The following is a 23,153-nucleotide window of genomic DNA, read 5'->3' as shown; positions in this document are numbered from 1 at the left end:
AACCTCTCTCTTCTCCCTCCCTCTCTAGGGGATGTTCATGGGCAGTACTATGATCTCCTGCGTCTGTTCGAGTATGGCGGGTTCCCCCCTGAGAGCAACTACCTGTTCCTGGGGGATTACGTGGACCGAGGGAAGCAGTCCCTCGAAACCATCTGCCTCCTGCTGGCCTACAAGGTGAAGTACCCCGAGAACTTCTTCCTGCTGCGCGGAAACCACGAGTGCGCCTCAATAAACCGGATCTATGGCTTCTACGACGAGTGTGAGTGTGGGGGTGCAGGGGAGAGGGAGGTACAATAGCGTGTGTTTCTATCCGTCCCTCCGTGTCGTGTCCCCCCCCCCTGCAGTCTGCCTTCTCTGAGTCTGTCTCCCCCTGCAGGTAAGAGGCGGTACAACATCAAGCTGTGGAAGACCTTCACAGACTGCTTCAACTGCCTGCCCGTTGCGGCCATCGTGGACGAGAAGATCTTCTGCTGCCACGGGGGTGAGAACTGCCCCTTCACACTACCCCTCACTCTCTGCCCCTTTACATTACCCCTCCTCCCCTCGCTCTCTCTGCCCCCTCACTTTTTCCCTTCTCCTCTCTCCCAGGCCTCTCTCCTGATCTCCAGTCCATGGAGCAGGTCCGACGGGTGATGCGTCCCACTGACGTCCCGGATCAAGGGCTCCTGTGTGACCTGCTGTGGGCTGACCCCGATAAAGACGTCCTGGGCTGGGGGGAGAACGACCGGGGCGTCTCCTTCACGTTCGGGGCAGACGTTGTGGCCAAATTCCTGCACAAGCACGACATGGACCTGATCTGCAGAGCGCATCAGGTAACAAGGGGTTAACTCTGATTCCAGTCGTCTTATTCCGGTGAATTTTAAGACGCACTCTTTGATAAAACAGCTGGTCACTCCTCACACCCCTCACCTCTCTCGCTCCCTTTCTCATCTCAGGTAGTGGAGGATGGGTACGAGTTCTTTGCCAAGAGGCAGCTGGTCACTCTGTTCTCGGCTCCCAATTACTGCGGGGAATTTGATAATGCCGGCGCCATGATGAGTGTTGACGAGACCCTCATGTGTTCATTCCAGGTGAGGAACCACTTGGGGCCCCGCCCCCGGGTCTGTCGGAGGTGTATGTATCCACTGAAAGTTAAACTGTATTATACCTTTTTAAAACAGCTGAGAGTCTGAAGATCAAGTGAATAACCTTTTCACTCTGAAATGCAACCTACGATTACCTAGTTTTGAATGTAAAAAGTAAGTTTTAAAATGTACTTGAATTGAGTTTTCTTTACAAATGTCTAATTTCTGATCACCTCCCTAAAAACTGTAAAGGTATCGGTGGTAGCCACAAATCTCGGGAAAGTAGGATCAGAAAGAATTGTTTGACGGGTGCGTAATGTGAAGAAGTTCACCATCAGATAGATCTGTCAACTCATCAGCATCTGGCGGGGACCGGGTGGGGTTCTTTCGAGTCAGTAAGCATTCTTGGTTAGTCGCCAATTTGATTATATATATATATATATATATATATATATATAATTTTTTTTTTTTCTGCTTCTATTTCCTGAGTTGTAGCTACCACTGACACTACAGTTTTTAGGTGGGAGATCACTACATTACACATTTCTAAAGAACTGAATTTTAAGTACATTTTAAAACTTATTTTTTTACATTCAAACTAGGTAATCGTAGAGTATATTTCATCAGAGTGAAAAGGTTATTCTCTTGATCTTCAGACTCACAGCTGTTTAGAAAGTATAACATTATGTCAAACATGTTGAATGTTTGCTGGAGCAGAAGGGTTAAGCAAGTACTCCATTAGTGCAGTCAAGGAGCTTTATTTCAGCCCAGCGCACAGCAAGGCAAGATCAACAAGAGGAGGAATTTATTTTTGAGCATCAAGGCTCCTGCAATACAAGACTGGCTGAAAATGTGTGTGGGATTGAACGCATCTTAATTGTGTCCACTTGTAACATGTGGCAGCTCCCATGCTCCGTGTTGAGTCCGGATCTGGCAGCATGGGTCCTTAAATGTGGGGGAGTGACTAATACTACGTATGCGCCGGTGTGCATAATATTAAACTACTGGACCGGCGCCACAGTGGGATTACTACAGCCACGGTTCGGGCTCACACAAACTTAAGTCAACAACCCGATTTTTATTTTCAGGATCTACAGCATTTGGGTCATGTTTCTAGGTAGAAACACAAAACCACTGTTCTAATTAAGTTTTAATTTGTTACTCTCAATACCCTTAGTCATTTTGAATGTTAAACGCAAGCTTTCAGACTCTTGACTGACCTCTCAAAATTCACGGCTGTACTGCTTCGCGGTGAACACAATACCGGTCAGTCTTGATGAATTTCCTTATTCCCTCCCTCCCCGAGTCATTGATTTGTCAACATTCAGATTGAACCCGTCCCTGGGATCCATAGCAAACAGCTATTGGTTAGGAAGCCAAGTAGTAAACCATCAAGTCTTAAGTTCCCTTTCAAGTACGAAATGTATCCATTACATAATGGGTTAACCTTGTTTTACCTGAAAAATCCTGAGACCTACCAAAACTGTCACGCAGTGACCTGCAACATCATCCACGCCAGTGTCCGCCCCTCCTGGATGGCACTGGACTCCACTGACAGTTGGACAGCACCGTTTTCTTTTCAGCCTGATTTCGAGCAAGCTGCTTGCCTGCATTTTGTGGAACCAGATCTGTACGAACGCTCTGGTGCTCAGCCGGCCGGCTACACCGACTGATCCGTTGGCAGGAGCCTTCCGATAGGAGAGCTTGTCTCGGTGTTTATCCTGCAGCGGTGCAGCTTTTAGACTTTTAGCACCACACTGTGAAGGTGTTTTAATCTCAGGCTATCAAGCGGGCACACACAGGCTGTGCTGCGGTACCCCTGTGGCCAGTGGTCTGTTCAGTTGCTTCCAGCCCCTCCTGGTAGCACCACACTGAGTTGCCTGTGCACCGCACCGAGCTGGCTGCACTAGCCCGTGCATTTTCATCGGTCCCACCTGTGCACATACCTCTGCTTCGCACAGGTGGCGCTCCAAGGGTAGAAGCTCCTCTTCGTGCTCCTCCTGCGCAAGAAAAAGGAGAAGCCTTCTCGGGCCCTGCCCTCTGAAGGTTTTAAGAGCAGATGGACAGAATGTGGTAAGTGATCTCTGCGCAGCAGTCTTTGTTGACTAGCCTGTTCGATACACACACTGCTCCGGTTCCACTGACGGAACAGCAGGTTGAGGACGGAACTGTCTGGCAGCAGGACGACTCTGTCTCTTGCAGCCTCAAAGGAGCCTAATGAGGACATGGAGCAGGAACTGGAATTCAGTCCTCAGACTGAGTACACCGGAATTCAGTTCCCCTTCTCTCACCTGGGGAACTCGCAGCCCTGTTAAAGCATGCCGCTGCAGCTGCCCTGGCATGAGCAGAGCGAGCCCAGGAGGTCGATATTTGATCGACCCCTGGCTCCGGCTATGCAGACCTGTGGTCCGCCTGTCCACTAGGGGTGGGCGATGTGCATTAAAACTAATATCGCAGTATTTTAGACCTTGCAGGTGATCATGATATATACCACAATATCAAACATTCAAACATTTGTATCAAGGTTTACTTGTACTTGCATGCCCTGAAAAGGACGGTGGGGCAGCAGAAAATATAGCCACTTAAATTAACAAATCTTTATTTTGTGTTGCGCCACAGAACAGCATGAAGGTTTAATAGAAAATAGGACACCAGAAACAGAAGAATGGCACAAGCTGACCGCGTAACGGCTGCTGTAACAAGAGAAGCACAAAAATAAATACACAATGTATCTGACCGACAAGAATGTGCTGTACAAAAAAGAAATGAATTAACAAGATAAACGCAGCCCGATACCTGGCTCTGTTAAACTTAAATTGTGTCATCGCACTAAAAGGCATACTCCCTAAAGTGCAGAAAATTACCCATAACTGCAAAACAAAAATCTGTCTGCCTTCCATTGATAAAAAATTCCCCCAAAATTACTTCACCCACAAAACAACTGAAAACTTATTGTCACTAATGTAATAGACCCTACCCCAGTTACACTCATGCAGTGAAGTGCAATTCACCCAGCTATCCAGGCTGTAGCTACCATTTTGCCAAAAAAACAAGCCTGTCAACAGCTTCAAGTTTATTTGGAACGACTGCATGTTCTAATGTTTCCACAGGTGCTGAAGACTCTCTGATGGAGAGCTTGTTGCTGGAATGCACACGCATTTCTGTGTGCTCAGTCTTGGAAAGTTGAGCTTTCTACCAGGTCAGTGGTCATCTGATTCCCTGTCAGCCAGAGGAGTGAGCAAGTAGTGATTCACTTCTATTGCTTCCTTCTCGGGCACATTGGGGGGCAGCTGTAGCTCCTGACATGCTGCTCCTCTTGAAAAAGCTGCCCGAGGTCGTCTGTCTTTTTGGCTGGTGCTCCCCTTTTTCTTGGGGATCGGTCTCCGTGCTGCTGGCGATTTGCTAGTGGAGCTCCTCTCCTGCTGTGCCAGTGATTCCAACTCTAACACCACTCTTGTTTGGATGGTGGCAACCTTGTCCTTGCTGATTTATAATGCACCTTAAGTCTTGGGTCGACAAAAGATGCAATGTCCAGCAGATCTTGGGTGTCCGAGTCGGAGTACTTATCGTTGAAGTCAAAATCTTGATTTTAATGGACTTTGTCAGTTCTGTATCCTCCTCTTTCAAAGAGGATACTGTTGAAGATGCAAGACAGGTTTCAGGTAAGAGACACTCGCATAGTGTTCACCTGAAAGAATATCGGTGAAATCCAGTGGGCCCAGAGACTTGTTCACTGAATCCAGGACATCAGTGTCCTGACGTAGGAACTAGGTGCCAGTTTTTTAATCTGCCGCTAGGACCTGGGTTATTGCTTTTTCCTGTTCCAGCACGCTTTGGATCATTTTCTGACGAGATCCCTCACGTGTAGGTGACTCTTTTACCAGCTGGTGCCGAGGTAGATTGAGCTCATCTTGAGCTGAAGCCAGTGCCCTCTTTTTTTTTTTTTTTTTTTTTTTTTTTTTCCCAGCTGTAAGAGAAAGTGCTCACCACCTTCTTGCACACGCCAATAGCACAGTCAGTGCGGGAATCACCTTTCACACTTATGTAAAAAAATAAATAAATAAAGCAACTATTAGGATTCATTTTTATGGAATATAAAACTGTATAACTATTCTTTTAGAAATGGTGTGGGGAATTTTTACATTTACACCTAATGTTTTCTCAGATCACATCCTGGCAGGCTACTTTCTGAAAGGGGCTCGGAGGCTGCACCCTCCCCTTAAGGACAAGGTTTCTCGGTGGCGGTTTAACGTAGTGCTTGAGGCACTCATGAAGCCGCCCTTTGAGCCCCTGCATTCAGCTGAGCTGAAGAATCTGTCTTTGACAGCATCACCTCCACCAAGCATGTGAGTGAGATGCAAGACTTCTCTGTGGCGAAAGCTTGTCTGTTTTCTGTGGAGTCTAGGACCAAGTTCACACTCCACACGAACCCGGCTTTCTTGCCCAAATGTATTCTACCTTCTACTTCAACCAATCAGTGGTTTAGGGATGGATAGGGAGTGTAAGCTCCATGCGCTTTGCCCTGTTATGTTGACAGAACAAAGTTGGAGGCAATCTGAACAGCTGTTCATCTGCTATGGAGCTAAGGCCCCCGGTGAAGCCCTGTCTAAGCACAGGCTGTCCGGTTGGATTGCAGAGACAGTGATTGCTTAAACAAGTCAGCTTGCCCCCTCCTGTGACGGTCTGGTCACTCCACAAGAAGTATGTCTACCTCTTGGGTGTTCTAGGGTGCATCTGTCACTGACATTTGAAGTGCTGCAGTATGGGCCACGCTGGCTAAATGTGCTGGATCCTCAAAACCCTGGCTTTGGGACCAGACTGCTAACGGACCGGAAGCACCTGCAGGGAATGGATTCCTGCTGTGTGGGAAAATAACAAAAATATTGTGGTAGCCTTACCGTCTGACCCTTTCCAGATTCAAGTCGCTCTGCAAATAATGCGCTTTCACCCATTTATGTACTGGATACATTTCATACTTGAAAGGGAATTATCATAACCCGGGTTCCCTGAAATAGAAATGTATCCATTACAATTTTCAGTTGCTGCATACATTACACGCAGCAGGCTGAAGAAAAAAATTGACCGGTGCTGTTCAGCTGTCATCATGGAGTCCAGTGCCGTCCAGGAGGGGCGGACACTGACGTGGATGACGTTGTTGGTCACTGCGTGACAGCTTTGGTAAGTTTCAGATTTTTCAGGTAAACAAAGTTTACCCATTATGCAGTGGATACATTTCTATTTCAGGGAACCAGGGTTATGATAATAACTTAACGTTTGTTGTAATTGCAACACTTTGAGACTGGATAAAGTACTCAACAGGTTTGAAATTGCGAGTTGTTGAATTTACAGAAATACATGTTAATTGCAATGCTGAAAAAACAGTACATGACAAACTTAATGGACAAAGAAAAACAAGCTGATGGGAGGAAAGTGTTCATGGCCCGATGCAGGAAACATTTGGTTTGAATGGAGTACTTTTGAATGACTAACCCTTTGCGGTCCATTTATTCAGGTGCGTCGGGTCCAATTTATTTTCACATGCGCAGTTTATTTTAGACACACTGTTTTAAAAGTGTGTTTTTTCACAGTAAAATAGGTTTAAAAGGCACTGCATATCAACAGGACACTCAGTACTGCATCTCCAGCCCCGCCCCACCCCTTGTTCGCTGTATTTTTAACATACCTCTTCATAGTCGTGCATACCGATCAATCATCTCCTGATCACTCGTTTTATCACCAAACTCCTCAATAATGCGATCCAAGTCATTATTTTATTACTATAACATCTCAAAAAGCTCTGCAAATGTCTGTGATATTCTTTGAGCGCTGGATTCAGAAGCAGCTATCTTGTTTATGTCCGCCCCTTTTTTTCCCTCCCTATCGGTTTCACTCGGCCATTGAATGGTTTTCTCGGCTTTTTCCGGAGAAAAAGACAAGAGACCGGAGTTTTACGTCTTTTTGATGATGTCGGACCTGGTCCAACATAAGACCACAAAGGGTTAATACAGACTAACTTGTTCTGCATGTCCGTGGAACGCAGCGGTACACTTGTAAAGTATGTGTGGTTCTGATTAACAAAATGAAGGTATTTGTACAGCTGGAAATTGAATGCAATTGCACTGCATCGTATGCAACACTAAAATGTTTTGTTTACTGGTTATTGTACTGATGCATGGTTTACTTTATTTTTTTGCTTTGATGCAAGCAGCACTTATTTTTAAATTTGAATTAATGCAACACATTTGTAAACAGTAGTAGTTCTTGTCGGAGTATGGTTTTTGGAAAGAAATATTCAGTAAAGCAAAGATATGTTCTTGAACTTGTCTGGGTACTTGATAAGCTAAATAAAATACCGGCAGATTAATACAGATTTGATGTGGGATGTATAACTTGATTTCTATGCTGAAGTTTTTATTTATGAAATTTGGAAAAAATAGTTTCTAGCAGTTAACGAAAAACACTGTAAAATAATTAATTGAATAATGTTGCAAACAAGGGGTTATTTTGAAACTAAACCTGTGTATCTTTCTTTATTGGTGTTGAGCATGTAGGGAAAAAAATAAATTATGGGGAGTAGTATTTTAAACACAAGGGTGTTTTCATAAAATTGAAGTCTCAAAAAGGGGGGAGCGACTTTTACACCAATGTGACCCTATAATGATTTTACGGTAATACACACAGCTCTTATGATTACATGTTATCGTTTTATTTTTCATTAAAAGCAAGTTTAAATTGAGACTTTTTTTTTACTATTTACAATATTAAATACCACAGCAAGCACATTTCAATACATTTTAGATATTTTCATTAGCACAATCTGAGAGCTAAATTTTCTTAATGTGCATTTAATTCCCTAAATGTCTAGCTTTCTTTTTTTCTCTCTGCAGTACACTTCCAAATTTACAGTTCCAATTATTTCTATGTGTTCTGCTTTCACATTAAATTGGTCAATTTGAGAAATAAACCTAGTTTTCCTGCAACAGCTGACCCTGCTTTAGTCCAAAACTCAGCTACATGCTGTTTTTCATTATGGGAGCTTCTTTAATTACAGAGCCTGCTGCTTTGGCTGAGATCAGCTTGTTATTTAACAGGAATCTGCTGCGCAATTAAATAATCTCTAAACTCCTGATAGTCCCCAATGTAACTGAAATCTATTTAACCTGGGATAGTTGTGGTTGCTAAGAATATGCAACAGACACAAATTGTGGGACTCAACTTTATTTAGACACTATTACGTGACTGGCAAAAGATAACGTTGGTTTATTGGAGTTCATAAAGAATGTTTTTCATCTTGATGCGGTAACCTTTTCACTTCCTTATTATGATTAATTATTGAGCTTTTTGCTGCGTTACAGCCCTTCATTAAAACTATTCTCATTTCCAGGGCATTTTGTAATGTTCTTAAACGCACAAACCAAGTGTATTTTTGTATTTTGCTGTTCTGAATTTTTTGTTGTATAGCTTTTATGTATCCTTACAGTGTGGTAATCGGACAAATGTACTGAATGATAATACCTGAAAACAGTCTTAATACTTTTATTAAAGTAACCGGAATAAATATCCTTTTAGACGGTGGCTTGCGCCGGTTGTGGTGTGTGTGTGTGTGTGTGTGTGTGTGTGTGTCTATATATATATATATATATATATCTATATCTATAATATATAATTAAACTATTTTTATAGATTTGTAATACATGCTTTTTATTTTGTAAACTGTGAATTTGTTTCTCTCCCTTCCCCCCCCCCCCCCTCAGATTCTCAAGCCCGCTGATAAGAAGCTCTTCTCGTATGGAGGGGGGGGGGTGGGCTCAGGGAGGCCGGTGACTCCGCCCAGAAATTCTGCAAAATCGAAACCCAAAAAATAACCCCAACTCTCTCTGACCCACCATACAACAAAACAAACTGGCATAGCAACCAAGACCGCAAGGAGGCCGGGCCTGGGACCCCCCACAACCACCACCCCCCACTCAAGCCACTCTACTGATTGGATAATGCTGAATGCATCACCACTAACCAATCGGAGACTTTGGTAGCTGCTGTTGCCGGGTAGAAAACTTTCAATTTTATTTTTTTCCCCCTCCTTTCTCTTACCAATCAGAAATGCTCTTTTGTCATTGTTGCTGGGTAGAAAATGAATTAATCTGTTTCTGCCACCCCAAAAACACACCAATTGAAGAGCTGCTAGCTGCTGTTGCCGGGTAGAAAACATCAACTCTTATTTTATTTGATTTGTATTAATTCCACTGAACCAATCCAAGAGCTGCTCTCTGCTTTTGCTGGGTAGAAAAAATCCAACCAAACCACCAATAGCAGTGCAGGGATGTCTTGAGCACCTCAGGTTTCAAATACTGTAAAAAAAAAAGAGACAAAACAGGATGTAAAGAAAAAAAATCAACTTTTTTTAAAGCATGGACGTTGTGAATTAAGTAACTGCTGACAAAGTGCTTCAGTGAGATTGTGTGCTATTTACTCCTTTTTTTTTTTTTTTTTAAAGATGTTTTGTCCCTAATACGACTAAAAAATAAAATAAAACTTAAAACACAATTTTCTATATTTCTTTTGCAAGTCTTCTGTCTTGAAAAACATATTGGATATAGAACGGTTTTATAATAATTTTAACAAGCAACTGCTCCAAACCATTGAAGTAAGATTTGAAGATGTAATTCCAACCTCCATGTATTGCAGCAAGTAATATCAGGACAAGACTGTCCATTCCATTCCATTCTGTTCCGGTCTGGTCTGTTCTCGTCCATTCCAGTCTGTTCTGTTCTGTTGGGCTTATAGAGTAGCACACGTGAAGTGGTGAGCAGGGTCAGGTCAGCTCCTGTATTTCAATTCCAGTTCCTTTTTTTTTTAACAATTCCTGTTCCCTTTAATCAGTTCCAACATTTTACTGAAGTCGTCTTCAAATGAAGGCAGTTGAACAATCTAAAATGTCAATAGCAATTCTGAATGGAATTGGAAAAGAAAAACAAGAATGAGCCCAAAGCTGGTAGCAGGAGCAAGACAAGTCTATCCCATTCCATCAGGCTCATTGTGTCACGTAGGTCAGGCGAGCAGGGTTCAGTCTGAGCAGGTGAGGGCGAGCAGGGTTCAGTCTGCGCAGGTGAGGGCGAGCAGGGTTCAGTCTGAGCAGGTGAGGGCGAGCAGGGTTCAGTCTGCGCAGGTGAGGGCGAGCAGGGTTCAGTCTGCGCAGGTGAGGGCGAGCAGCGTTCAGTCTGAGCAGGTGAGGGCGAGCAGGGTTCAGTCTGCGCAGGTGATGGCGAGCAGGGTTCAGTCTGCGCAGGTGATGGCGAGCAGGGTTCAGTCTGCGCAGGTCGGGGCGAGCAGGGTTCAGTCTGCGCAGGTGAGGGCGAGCAGCGTTCAGTCTGAGCAGGTGAGGGCGAGCAGGGTTCAGTCTGCGCAGGTGAGGGCGAGCAGGGTTCAGTCTGCGCAGGTCGGGGCGAGCAGGGTTCAGTCTGCGCAGGTGAGGGCGAGCAGGGTTCAGTCTGAGCAGGTGAGGGCGAGCAGGGTTCAGTCTGCGCAGGTGAGGGCGAGCAGGGTTCAGTCTGCGCAGGTGAGGGCGAGCAGCGTTCAGTCTGAGCAGGTGAGGGCGAGCAGGGTTCAGTCTGCGCAGGTGAGGGCGAGCAGGGTTCAGTCTGCGCAGGTGATGGCGAGCAGGGTTCAGTCTGCGCAGGTCGGGGCGAGCAGGGTTCAGTCTGCGCAGGTGAGGGCGAGCAGCGTTCAGTCTGAGCAGGTGAGGGCGAGCAGGGTTCAGTCTGCGCAGGTGAGGGCGAGCAGGGTTCAGTCTGCGCAGGTGAGGGCGAGCAGGGTTCAGTCTGCGCAGGTGAGGGCGAGCAGGGTTCAGTCTGCGCAGGTGATGGCGAGCAGGGTTCAGTCTGCGCAGGTCGGGGCGAGCAGGGTTCAGTCTGAGCAGGTCGGGGCGAGCAGGGTTCAGTCTGCGCAGGTGAGGGCGAGCAGCGTTCAGTCTGAGCAGGTGAGGGCGAGCAGGGTTCAGTCTGCGCAGGTGAGGGCGAGCAGGGTTCAGTCTGCGCAGGTGAGGGCGAGCAGGGTTCAGTCTGCGCAGGTGAGGGCGAGCAGGGTTCAGTCTGCGCAGGTGAGGGCGAGCAGCGTTCAGTCTGAGCAGGTGAGGGCGAGCAGCGTTCAGTCTGCGCAGGTGAGGGCGAGCAGGGTTCAGTCTGAGCAGGTGAGGGCGAGCAGGGTTCAGTCTGCGCAGGTGAGGGCGAGCAGGGTTCAGTCTGCGCAGGTGAGGGCGAGCAGCGTTCAGTCTGCGCAGGTCGGGGCGAGCAGGGTTCAGTCTGAGCAGGTGAGGGCGAGCAGGGTTCAGTCTGCGCAGGTGAGGGCGAGCAGGGTTCAGTCTGCGCAGGTGAGGGCGAGCAGGGTTCAGTCTGCGCAGGTGATGGCGAGCAGGGTTCAGTCTGCGCAGGTCGGGGCGAGCAGGGTTCAGTCTGAGCAGGTCGGGGCGAGCAGGGTTCAGTCTGCGCAGGTGAGGGCGAGCAGCGTTCAGTCTGAGCAGGTGAGGGCGAGCAGGGTTCAGTCTGCGCAGGTGAGGGCGAGCAGGGTTCAGTCTGCGCAGGTGAGGGCGAGCAGGGTTCAGTCTGCGCAGGTGAGGGCGAGCAGGGTTCAGTCTGCGCAGGTGAGGGCGAGCAGCGTTCAGTCTGAGCAGGTGAGGGCGAGCAGCGTTCAGTCTGCGCAGGTGAGGGCGAGCAGGGTTCAGTCTGAGCAGGTGAGGGTGAGCAGGGTTCAGTCTGCGCAGGTGAGGGCGAGCAGGGTTCAGTCTGCGCAGGTGAGGGCGAGCAGCGTTCAGTCTGCGCAGGTGAGGGCGAGCAGCGTTCAGTCTGAGCAGGTGAGGGCGAGCAGCGTTCAGTCTGAGCAGGTGAGGGCGAGCAGGGTTCAGTCTGCGCAGGTGAGGGCGAGCAGGGTTCAGTCTGCGCAGGTGAGGGCGAGCAGCGTTCAGTCTGCGCAGGTAAGGGTGAGTAAATTCATTATTTAAATGTTTTAATGGAAGTGAATTGGATTGAGTAGACTGCTACCTGCTTTGTGAAAGCCTTAAGCCCCTTTCACACTGGTACTCCTACCCAGACCTGGGTCCTGGCTATGCATAGTGTGAAACCATGTACCTGGGTTGGACTCTGCTTAGCCTGGGTCCGAGCGACCCACCTCAGGATGTGGGTTGACACATTTTGACCCAGGTTGAGCGAGACAATGTATAACGGCTATTTGCGAGCCGACGATTAAGACACAGCATAACCCAGATTGCAGCAGGGATGAAGAAACATTTCGGCCAACAGTTCAATCCAGAGAAGCTTGGATGGAAGCGTCAGTAACAAGCTGCTTCTGGGGCATTGTGCACTTGCGTGTGTCGCCCAGGTCCACCCTGCTTTATCAAAAGCAGTGTGAAATTGCTTTCCTGACCCGCATGACGCTGGGTCCTGATCTGTGTAGAGCATGCCAGTGTGAGAGGGGCTTTAGAGGGGAGCAAGCTTGTACTCTTACTGGGGGCTTGAATGGTTCTGCATGCTGTGTGGCTGCTGTCTCTCCCCCCAGGGTTGGGCTCATTCCTGTTTTTCAATTCCAAGTCCTTTTAAAAATGTATTCCCAATCCCAAATCCATGGAAGGAATTAGAGTTGGAATTGATAAACAGAAGTTCACACCAACCCTGATTAGGAGCGATGCTGGAGCTATTTTAATTGAATTGACTAAACAGTGGCTTCAATTTGTTGTCACTGTGATAAGCTTGTTTTAATAGAAAACTTGCAGTAAGAAACAAGGGGAGGGGGAAGAAGAAAGAGTGCTATTTTTAAAAGGTTATTTGTACAGATCTGTGAAAATCTTTGTGAAAAAAAAAACAAAAACCTTTGTACGATAATAAACTTGTAAACAGAAATTGAAAATGTGTAATACTGTACTGAACAGTCACTGATTCACTATGAGACAGTCCAACCATAAAAATCCATTTCCCTAAACCAACCCACAGATCGATTCTGCTCTTTAAATCCATCCATCTTTACTTCTATTATAGCGCCTTTCACGATGACAAAAAAACAACAAAACACACAAAATGAGAGAATTCAGTGATGTCTCAATTTATTTGAATCTTACTTAAAAGTGGTAACAAAACGTACGTTTTTTTAAAGCTACCTTAATTTTTAAAAAACACCTTTTAATTAAATAGCAGAGGAACACTTAACAGCAGCAAATTCCAAAATTCCATCTCAATCCCACATGAATAACATCTGAATATCTTCTACACTTCCTCACAGGTGTGAAGTCATTCATTTTGAATTCAGCCCGTCAAGTCACGCCACAGTCCAGTTTAATATACAATATTATGGCTATTGAAACTTAGGGGGCCTGTCTGAACCATTGCTGGAGCCACAGTCCAGTATACTATATAAAACTGGTTTTCAACATGTTATGAATCCAGGTAATTAAACCAAAATTAGGAATTTGCAGCCGTTATTCTAAGGGAATTGGAATATCAGTCCCTCCTGCGTGACAGCTTTACAATAAAGATGCACTATTAATATTACTGCAGGAAGTAAACTGTTCAATTTTACATCTTAGTATTTTTTTTAATTGTTGTTAATAATAATGTGACTGCAAGGATTAATTGAGCTGTTGCAGTCCTTGCTTTTTTAAATGGGGGTTTCTACACAGACGATAAGGGAGGGAGAAGCTCGTCTTTATAATTAATTCTTTATATTAAGTGGCGGTTTCTGGATTGCAAGTTTTCTTTTTCAATGACAATTGTCTTTTTGGAGATGGTTTAAAATAATAAAAAAAAAGTTTGAATTTCTCCCTCAATTCAAGAGATTTTTTTTTTTTTTTTTTTTAAGGCAACCGTTTGCTAAATAAACAATTATTTTAAAAAAAACCCTGAAACCTTGTCTATATATATAATGGGGGTGTGATTCCCATAAAGTGCAAACAGTGGAAGCAATACAGAACACTTTTTAACCAAGACATTTACCCATTGAGACAGATGCTTCATTTACACAATAAAAAGACAATTGCAATGCATACAAAACAACTACAGAAATACAACCAACACAATGAAAACATGTGCGGTTCAAACATAATCAGCAGCACACAGAGATCAAAGAGCAGAACAGATACTACATGTATCTCTGTTAATGTGAGGAGAAGCACTGGCAGTCCCATTTAATCCGATCTTTAAGCCCAGAGAAGGAAAGATGATCCAATTCCATCTTCATACTGTGATGGAGACAGTTCTGCATCTACAGGAGCTGATCTGCAAAACAGAATCCTCCCAAACTGTGTTTGAACCCTTGGTAAGGGTTATATAACTGGAGAACCGCTTATCCCATTGGCATGACAGTTTGTATTAACATCATTTGAGGGGTGTCTGTCTGTCACACTCCGGTCTATGAAGCGAAGTCTGTTCTCTCTCTTTCCATCTCATTCCCTTGCTCAGCGTGGTCCCTCACATACCGCAGCAGATTCACGATGGCTGCTGGCGTAACCCCTGGCAACCTCCCGGCCGCGCCCAGCTAGAGTGAAAAACACACTGACAATGAGACTCAGACACACACATACTGACAATGAGACACCGACTTGAGAGAGACTCAGACACACACACACTGACAATGAGACTCAGACACACACACACACACACTGACAATGAGACTCAGACACACACTGACAATGAGACTCAGACACACACATACTGACAATGAGACTCAGACACACACATACTGACAATGAGACTCAGACACACACATACTGACAATGAGACACCGACTCGAGAGAGACTCAGACACACACCCACTGACAATGAGACACTGACTCGAGAGAGACTCAGACACACACACACTGACAATGAGACACAGACACACACACACACTGACAATGAGACACAGACTCGAGAGAAACTCCGGCACACACTGACAACGAAACAGACTCACACACACATACTGACAATGAGACACCGACTCGAGAGAGACTCAGACACACACACACTGACAATGAGACACCGACTCGAGAGAGACTCAGACACACACATACTGACAATGAGACACCGACTCGAGAGACTCAGACACACACACACACACTGACAATGAGACACAGACTCGAGAGAGACTCAGACACACACACACTGACAATGAGACACAGACACACACACACTGACAATGAGACACAGACTCGAGAGAGACTCAGACACACACATACTGACAATGAGACTCAGACACACACACACTGACAATGAGACACAGACTCGAGAGAGACTCAGACACACACACTGACAATGAGACACCGACTCGAGAGAGACTCAGACACACACACTGACAATGAGACACAGACACACACATACTGACAATGAGACACCGACACACACATACTGACAATGAGACACCGACTCGAGAGAGACTCAGACACACACACACACATACTGACAATGAGACACAGACACACACATACTGACAATGAGACACAGACTCGAGAGAGACTCAGACACACACATACTGACAATGAGACTCAGACACACACACACTGACAATGAGACTCAGACACACACACACACTGACAATGAGACACAGACTCGAGAGAAACTCCGGCACACACTGACAACGAAACAGACTCACACACACATACTGACAATGAGACACCGACTCGAGAGAGACTCAGACACACACACACTGACAATGAGACTCAGACACACACATACTGACAATGAGACACAGACTCGAGAGAGACTCAGACACACACATACTGACAATGAGACTCAGACACACACACACTGACAATGAGACTCAGACACACACACACACTGACAATGAGACACAGACTCGAGAGAAACTCCGGCACACACTGACAACGAAACAGACTCACACACACATACTGACAATGAGACACCGACTCGAGAGAGACTCAGACACACACACACTGACAATGAGACTCAGACACACACATACTGACAATGAGACTCAGACACACACATACTGACAATGAGACACCGACTCGAGAGAGACTCAGACACACACACACTGACAATGAGACACCGACTCGAGAGAGACTCAGACACACACATACTGACAATGAGACACCGACTCGAGAGAGACTCAGACACACACACACACACACTGACAATGAGACACAGACACACACATACTGACAATGAGACACAGACTCGAGAGAGACTCAGACACACACATACTGACAATGAGACTCAGACACACACACACTGACAATGAGACTCAGACACACACACACACTGACAATGAGACACAGACTCGAGAGAAACTCCGGCACACACTGACAACGAAACAGACTCACACACACATACTGACAATGAGACACCGACTCGAGAGAGACTCAGACACACACACACTGACAATGAGACTCAGACACACACACACACTGACAATGAGACAGACTCGAGAGAAACTCCGGCACACACTGACAACGAAACAGACTCACACACACATACTGACAATGAGACTCAGACACACACACACTGACAATGAGACTCAGACACACACACACACTGACAATGAGACACAGACTCGAGAGAAACTCCGGCACACACTGACAACGAAACAGACTCACACACACATACTGACAATGAGACACCGACTCGAGAGAGACTCAGACACACACACACTGACAATGAGACTCAGACACACACATACTGACAATGAGACTCAGACACACACACACACTGACAATGAGACTCAGACACACACATACTGACAATGAGACTCAGACACACACATACTGACAATGAGACTCAGACACACACATACTGACAATGAGACACTGACTCGAGAGAGACTCAGACACACACACACTGACAATGAGACACAGACACACACACACACTGACAATGAGACACAGACTCGAGAGAAACTCCGGCACACACTGACAACGAAACAGACTCACACACACATACTGACAATGAGACACCGACTCGAGAGAGACTCAGACACACACACACTGACAATGAGACACCGACTCGAGAGAGACTCAGACACACACATACTGACAATGAGACACCGACTCGAGAGACTCAGACACACACACACACACTGACAATGAGACACAGACTCGAGAGAGACTCAGACACACACACTGACAATGAGACACCGACTCGAGAGAGACTCAGACACACACACTGACAATGAGACACAGACACACACATACTGACAATGAGACACCGACACACACATACTGACAATGAGACACCGACTCGAGAGAGACTCAGACACACACACACTGACAATGAGACACAGACACACACATACTGACAATGAGACACAGACTCGAGAGAGACTCAGACACACACATACTGACAATGAGACACCGACTCGAGAGAGACTCAGACACACACACACTGACAATGAGACACCGACTCGAGAGAGACTCAGACACACACATACTGACAATGAGACACCGACTCGAGAGAGACTCAGACACACACACACACACACTGACAATGAGACACAGACTCGAGAGAGACTCAGACACACACACTGACAATGAGACACCGACTCGAGAGAGACTCAGACACACACACACTGACAATGAGACACAGACACACACATACTGACAATGAGACACCGACACACACATACTGACAATGAGACACCGACTCGAGAGAGACTCAGACACACACACACACATACTGACAATGAGACACAGACACACACATACTGACAATGAGACACAGACTCGAGAGAGACTCAGACACACACATACTGACAATGAGACTCAGACACACACACACTGACAATGAGACTCAGACACACACACACACTGACAATGAGACACAGACTCGAGAGAAACTCCGGCACACACTGACAACGAAACAGACTCACACACACATACTGACAATGAGACACCGACTCGAGAGAGACTCAGACACACACACACTGACAATGAGACACCGACTCGAGAGAGACACAGACACACACACACTGACAATGAGACTCAGACACACACACACTGACAATGAGACTCAGACACACACATACTGACAATGAGACACCGACTCGAGACTCAGACACACACACTGACAATGAGACACCGACTTGAGAGAGACTCAGACACACACACACAGACAATGAGACACCGACTCGAGAGAGACTCAGACACACACACACTGACAATGAGACACCGACTCGAGAGAGACTCCGGCACACACTGACAACGAAACAGACTCAGACACACACACACTGACAATGAGACACCGACTCGAGAGAGAGACTCAGACACACACACACTGACAATGAGACAGAGACTCGAGAGAGACTCAGACACACACATACTGACAACAAGCCACTCAGACAGACATTCCCTCAGACACACAGACAGGCTCTCAGACAGAGTCACACACACATACTGACAACAAGACACTCAGACAGACAGACAGGCTCTCAGACACACACAGACTCACAAACCTAAGTACTGAATTCACAAATTGCTTTCTCCTAGAGAAGATCAAAGCACATTTGGATAAAGGAGGTCTGGTTGGGGTTGTGTTTTTGGATTAAAGAAGGCATTTGACACAGTTAATCACAATCTTTTTCTCTCTAAATTACACAGATTCAAATTTTCAGAGCTGTCATTGGAGATGGGTCGAATCCTATCTATAAGGACAGGATCCAGTTTTAGTGAACAGTGTTAAAATTGCCTTTTAGAAAACATGTTGCTGGAATCCCACAGGGGGCAGTGTTGGGACCCTTACTTTTTAGTCTGTATATTGATGACCTACCTGAGGTGTGCCCAGTTGCGGGTGTGCAGATGTATGCTGATGACACAGTTATATATGTATCAGTAATGGTTAGGGCTTTGGACTTGACCGGAGGGTCGTGGGTTCAATCCCAGGTGGAGGACACTGCTGCTGTACTCTTGAGCAAGGTACTTTACCTAGATTGCTCCAGCAAAAACCCAACTGTATAAATGGGGAATTGTATGTAAAAATAAAAATGTGTTATCTGGATAAGGGCGTCTGCTAAGAAATAAATAATAATAATCTGCAAAAAACTGCACTGAGGCAGCTTCTAAATTGACAGATCATATGAAGAATATATCCAATTTTTCACGTTTGACTAAATGTAATGTGTTTCTCCATAAGGCATTAAAGACTAGTAATTCTGATGTCCAAATTGATGGGGAAGCTATTGAGGAAATCTCAGAAGTTACATTTTTAGGAATTCTTGATTCACATTTGAAATTTGAGGTTAGTAGGTCAGTTAAAATGAGCTTAGCACATTTTAGACTTATTTGCGGTAATTTAACCACCAAAGCTGCTAAACTATTCACGCACACTATGATCTTCAGGCACACTATGATCTTCAGGCACACTATGATCTTCAGGCACACTATGATCTTCAGGCACACTATGATCTTCACGCACACTATGATCTTCACACATATATCTATTCTCTCGATTTCCGATGCAGATAAAGTAGTCCATGCCTTTATTTCTTCGAGACTGGACTACTGTAATGCTCTGTTTTCAGGACTTCGATGCCAAGCCGTATCACTACAGCTTGTGCAAAATGCAGCTGCAAGGGTCCTCACCAATACAAAAAAGAGAGCTCATATAACTCCAGTTCTGGCTTCTTTGCACAGGCTCCCAGTAATATATAGAACAAGAAGGAGACTTGTGAGAGAAGTCACAGAGAGGCCAACAATCACTTTGAAGGAGCTACAGAGTTCAGTGGCTGGGAGTGGAGTAATGGTGCACCAGTCAACCATATCAAGAGCGCTGCATAACACTGGCCTGTATGGGAAGGTGGCAAGAAAGAAGCCGTTACTCAAAAAGTACCTCTGAAAGCACGTCTGGAGTTTGCCAGAAAGCATGAGAGTGACCCAGCTGCGATGTGGGAAAAGGTTTTGTGGTCAGATGAGACCAAGATAGAGCTTTTTGGCCAAAACTCAAAGCTATGTGTGGCGCAAACCTAACACTGCCCATGCCTCAAGACACACCATCCCTACAGTGAAGTATGGGATGCTTCTCATCAGCAGGGACTGGGCATCTTGTTAAAATTGAAGGAAGAATGGATGGAGCAAAATACAGGGAAATACTGCAAGAGAACCTGCTTCAGTCCGCTAAAAAACTGAAGCTTGGGAGGAAATTCACCTTTCATCAGGACAATGATCCCAAGCACAAGGACAAAGCAACACTGGAGTGGCTCAAGAACAAAAAGGTGAATGTCCTACAGTGGCCCAGTCAAAGTCCTGATCTCAATCCCACAAGCGTCGTCCAACCAACCTGAACAACCTGGAGCAAATCTGCCAAGAAGAATGGGCCAAAATCACTCCGACACTGTGTGCAAAGCTGGTACATACTTACCCCAAAAGACTTAAAGCTGTTATTGCAGCGAAAGGTGGCTCTACCAAATATTAATGTGTGGGGGTTGAATACTTATGCAAGCAAGATATTTCAGTTTTTTATTTTTCTTAAAAATATTTCCCAACATAAAACCAATGTCACCTTACAATAATTGATTTTGAGTTTGTGTTTTAAAATAAAATATCAAACAGAACGAAATTTCAATGTACCATTTGTAATTCAGTAATATGAGAGAATTGGTCAGGGGTCTGAATACTTTTGCAAGGCACTGTATATATTTATATGACATTGTCTTATTTTCTTATTCTTTTTACAATATTTTTTGTAATTACTGCTTTTTGTAAGTCTGTGTGCAACGCCTTGAACCTCTTGGTATGAAAGGTGCTCAACAAATAAAGTTTATAATTATTATTATTATTATTATTATTATTATTATTATTATAATATTGTATTACCTCTTGGTCTCAAGCAAGTGAATCAGTAATTAAACCAATGTGTTTATTAAAAAATAAAAAATAAAAAATAAAAGTTTACAAACGAGAGGAGGCCATTCAGCCCATCTTGCTCGTTTGGTTGTTAGTAGCTTATTGATCCCAGAATCTCATCAAGCAGCTTCTTGAAGGATCCCAGGGTGTCAGCTTCAACAACATTACTGGGGAGTTGGTTCCAGACTCCCACAATTCTCTGTGTAAAAAAGTGCCTCCTATTTTCTGTTCTGAATGCCCCTTTATCTAATCTCCATTTGTGACCACTGGTCCTTGTTTCTTTTTTCAGGTCAAAAAAGTCCCCTGGGTCGACATTATCAATACCTTTTAGGATTTTGAATGCTTGAATCAGATCACCGCATAGTCTTCTTTATTCAAGACTGAATAGATTCAATTCTTTTAGCCTGTCTGCATACGACATGCCTTTTAAACCCAAAACAATTCTGGTCGCTCTTCTTTGCACTCTTTCTAGAGCAGCAATATCCTTTTTGTAGCGAGGTGACCAGAACTGAACACAATATTCTAGATGAGGTCTTACTAATGCATTGTAAAGTTTTAACATTACTTCCCTTGATTTAAATTCAACACTTCTCACAATATATCTGAGCATCTTGTTGGTCTTTTTTATAGTTTCCCCACATTGCCTAGATGAAGACATTTCTGAGTCAACATAAACTCCTAGGTCTTTTTCATAGATTCCTTGTTCAATTTCAGTATCTCCCATATGATATTTATAATGCACATTTTTATTGCTGCGTGCAGTACCTTACACTTTTCTATATTAAATTATTATTATTATTTATTTCTTAGCAGACGCCCTTATCCTTATCCGACTTACAATTGTTACAAGATATCACATTATTTTTACATACAATTACCCATTTATACAGTTGGGTTTTTACTGGAGCAATCTAGGTAAAGTACCTTGCTCAAGTGTACAGCAGCAGTGTCCCCCACCTGGGATTGAACCCACGACCCTCCGGTCAAGAGTCCAGAGCCCTAACCACTACTCCACAATGTCATTTGCCATGTGTCTGCCCAGTTCTGAATGCTGTCCAGATCATTTTGGATGACCTAAAAAAAACCTGTGAGATACCATCACTAACATTTTGAGTACCAATTGCTGAGTTTTGATAACTGTCAACTTTTCTTATGCGAAAATGGTATTTCAAACTTTGCATGGATTATGTACTCCACCCTTAATGGAATTCATGAAAAAGCTCTCTTAAGATACTAATAGGCTCACAAGGGAAGCTGTATGTGGGAATTGTAAAATGGAAAGGCAGTCCACAGGGGTCACTGGTGCACGGTGAGCCGAGGACACCCTGGCCGACCTAACCCCCCCTCCCCCCCACGGGCGGCGCTCGGACAATTGTGCGCCGTCCCCTGGGAGCTCCCGTCCACGGTCGGCAGTGGAATAGCCTGGACTCGAACCGGCGACGTCCAGGCTTCAGGGCGCATCCTGCACTCCACGCAGAATGCCTTTACTGGATGCACCTCTCAGGAGCAACTAACGTATGTACATTTAATCAAATATTCAATAGGAGGTCATTGCTAGTTTAGAGTAGACGTAATATGGAGATTTATTACAGTTGTCATCAATGGCGGTGTTTACATGCAAGTTTTAATCGCGCTACTATAGTGCATTCATGAGTGTCACGCGCAAATGACGCATGATTGTGCTCCTTCCAAAAGTGCACGGCAAAAAAGTGTGCGACTTGTGTCATTACACTTTGGTAAAGCACGGTAAAGTGCGCGCTAATTGGCCTAATTAGTCCCATAGCAACAAACTCCACAGTCGTGCAAAATACTTAAGGATAGACTTTCACGAAATAACACGATACCTCCTCCACTTCCCCTATGTAAAAGAACGCTCTTCTCTGGGATACGGTCTTTCTGTCCTCCTCTGTAGCGTAAGTAAGATTTTCCTTATCCCAGTCTTAATAATACAAATCAGTTAAATATCCATCCATCCATTATTATCAATCCGCTTCTCCTGATGAGGGTCGCGGGTTCGCATATAGAGATGTTGATTTATACCATTATTTATTCATTTCAGTGTATTATGAACGATGCATGAGAAATACTAGATCGTTATGACCAGCATTATTATCATAATAATAATAATACTATGAATAATGTAGCTTTTTTTCCCAGCAGGATGTTTCAAGCTCCCACCCCTTCTGACAGCAGCAACACCAGGTCCGCTGGACGGATGAGGAAACTCATTCCCTCCTCCAAAGTTTTGCGGACCTGGGGGTCATGGATGAACTGGATCGACC

At 45.0% G+C, this 23,153-nt stretch overlaps 2 protein-coding genes across 3 annotated transcripts in view; one reads left to right on the top strand and one right to left on the bottom strand.

Annotated features, from left to right (window-relative positions):
• The window catches only part of LOC117399080 (serine/threonine-protein phosphatase alpha-2 isoform-like), a 13,092-nt gene extending 3,484 nt beyond the window's left edge, over positions 1–9,608 (top strand). Inside the window, exons 3-7 of the mRNA XM_034914556.2 lie at positions 29–259; positions 377–481; positions 589–812; positions 936–1,070; positions 8,819–9,608. Of these exons, the coding sequence (XP_034770447.1) occupies positions 29–259; positions 377–481; positions 589–812; positions 936–1,070; positions 8,819–8,929 (806 nt within the window). The 3' untranslated portion in view covers positions 8,930–9,608. The remainder of the gene's footprint in view (positions 1–28; positions 260–376; positions 482–588; positions 813–935; positions 1,071–8,818) is intronic.
• Positions 9,609–13,127: 3,519 nt separating this feature from the next.
• mto1 (mitochondrial tRNA translation optimization 1) overlaps positions 13,128–23,153 on the bottom strand; it is a 54,193-nt gene continuing 44,167 nt past the window's right edge. For both annotated transcript variants that reach the window (XM_059012471.1, XM_059012472.1), the window contains one exon: positions 13,128–14,579. In XM_059012471.1, the coding sequence (XP_058868454.1) occupies positions 14,454–14,579 (126 nt within the window). In that variant the 3' untranslated portion in view covers positions 13,128–14,453. The remainder of the gene's footprint in view (positions 14,580–23,153) is intronic.

This window comes from Acipenser ruthenus, chromosome 44, assembly GCF_902713425.1.
Source record: "Acipenser ruthenus chromosome 44, fAciRut3.2 maternal haplotype, whole genome shotgun sequence".
NCBI classification, from domain to species: domain Eukaryota; kingdom Metazoa; phylum Chordata; class Actinopteri; order Acipenseriformes; family Acipenseridae; genus Acipenser; species Acipenser ruthenus.
Note: the sequence above shows the minus strand (reverse complement) of the source record. Positions and strands in the feature narration are given on the sequence as shown.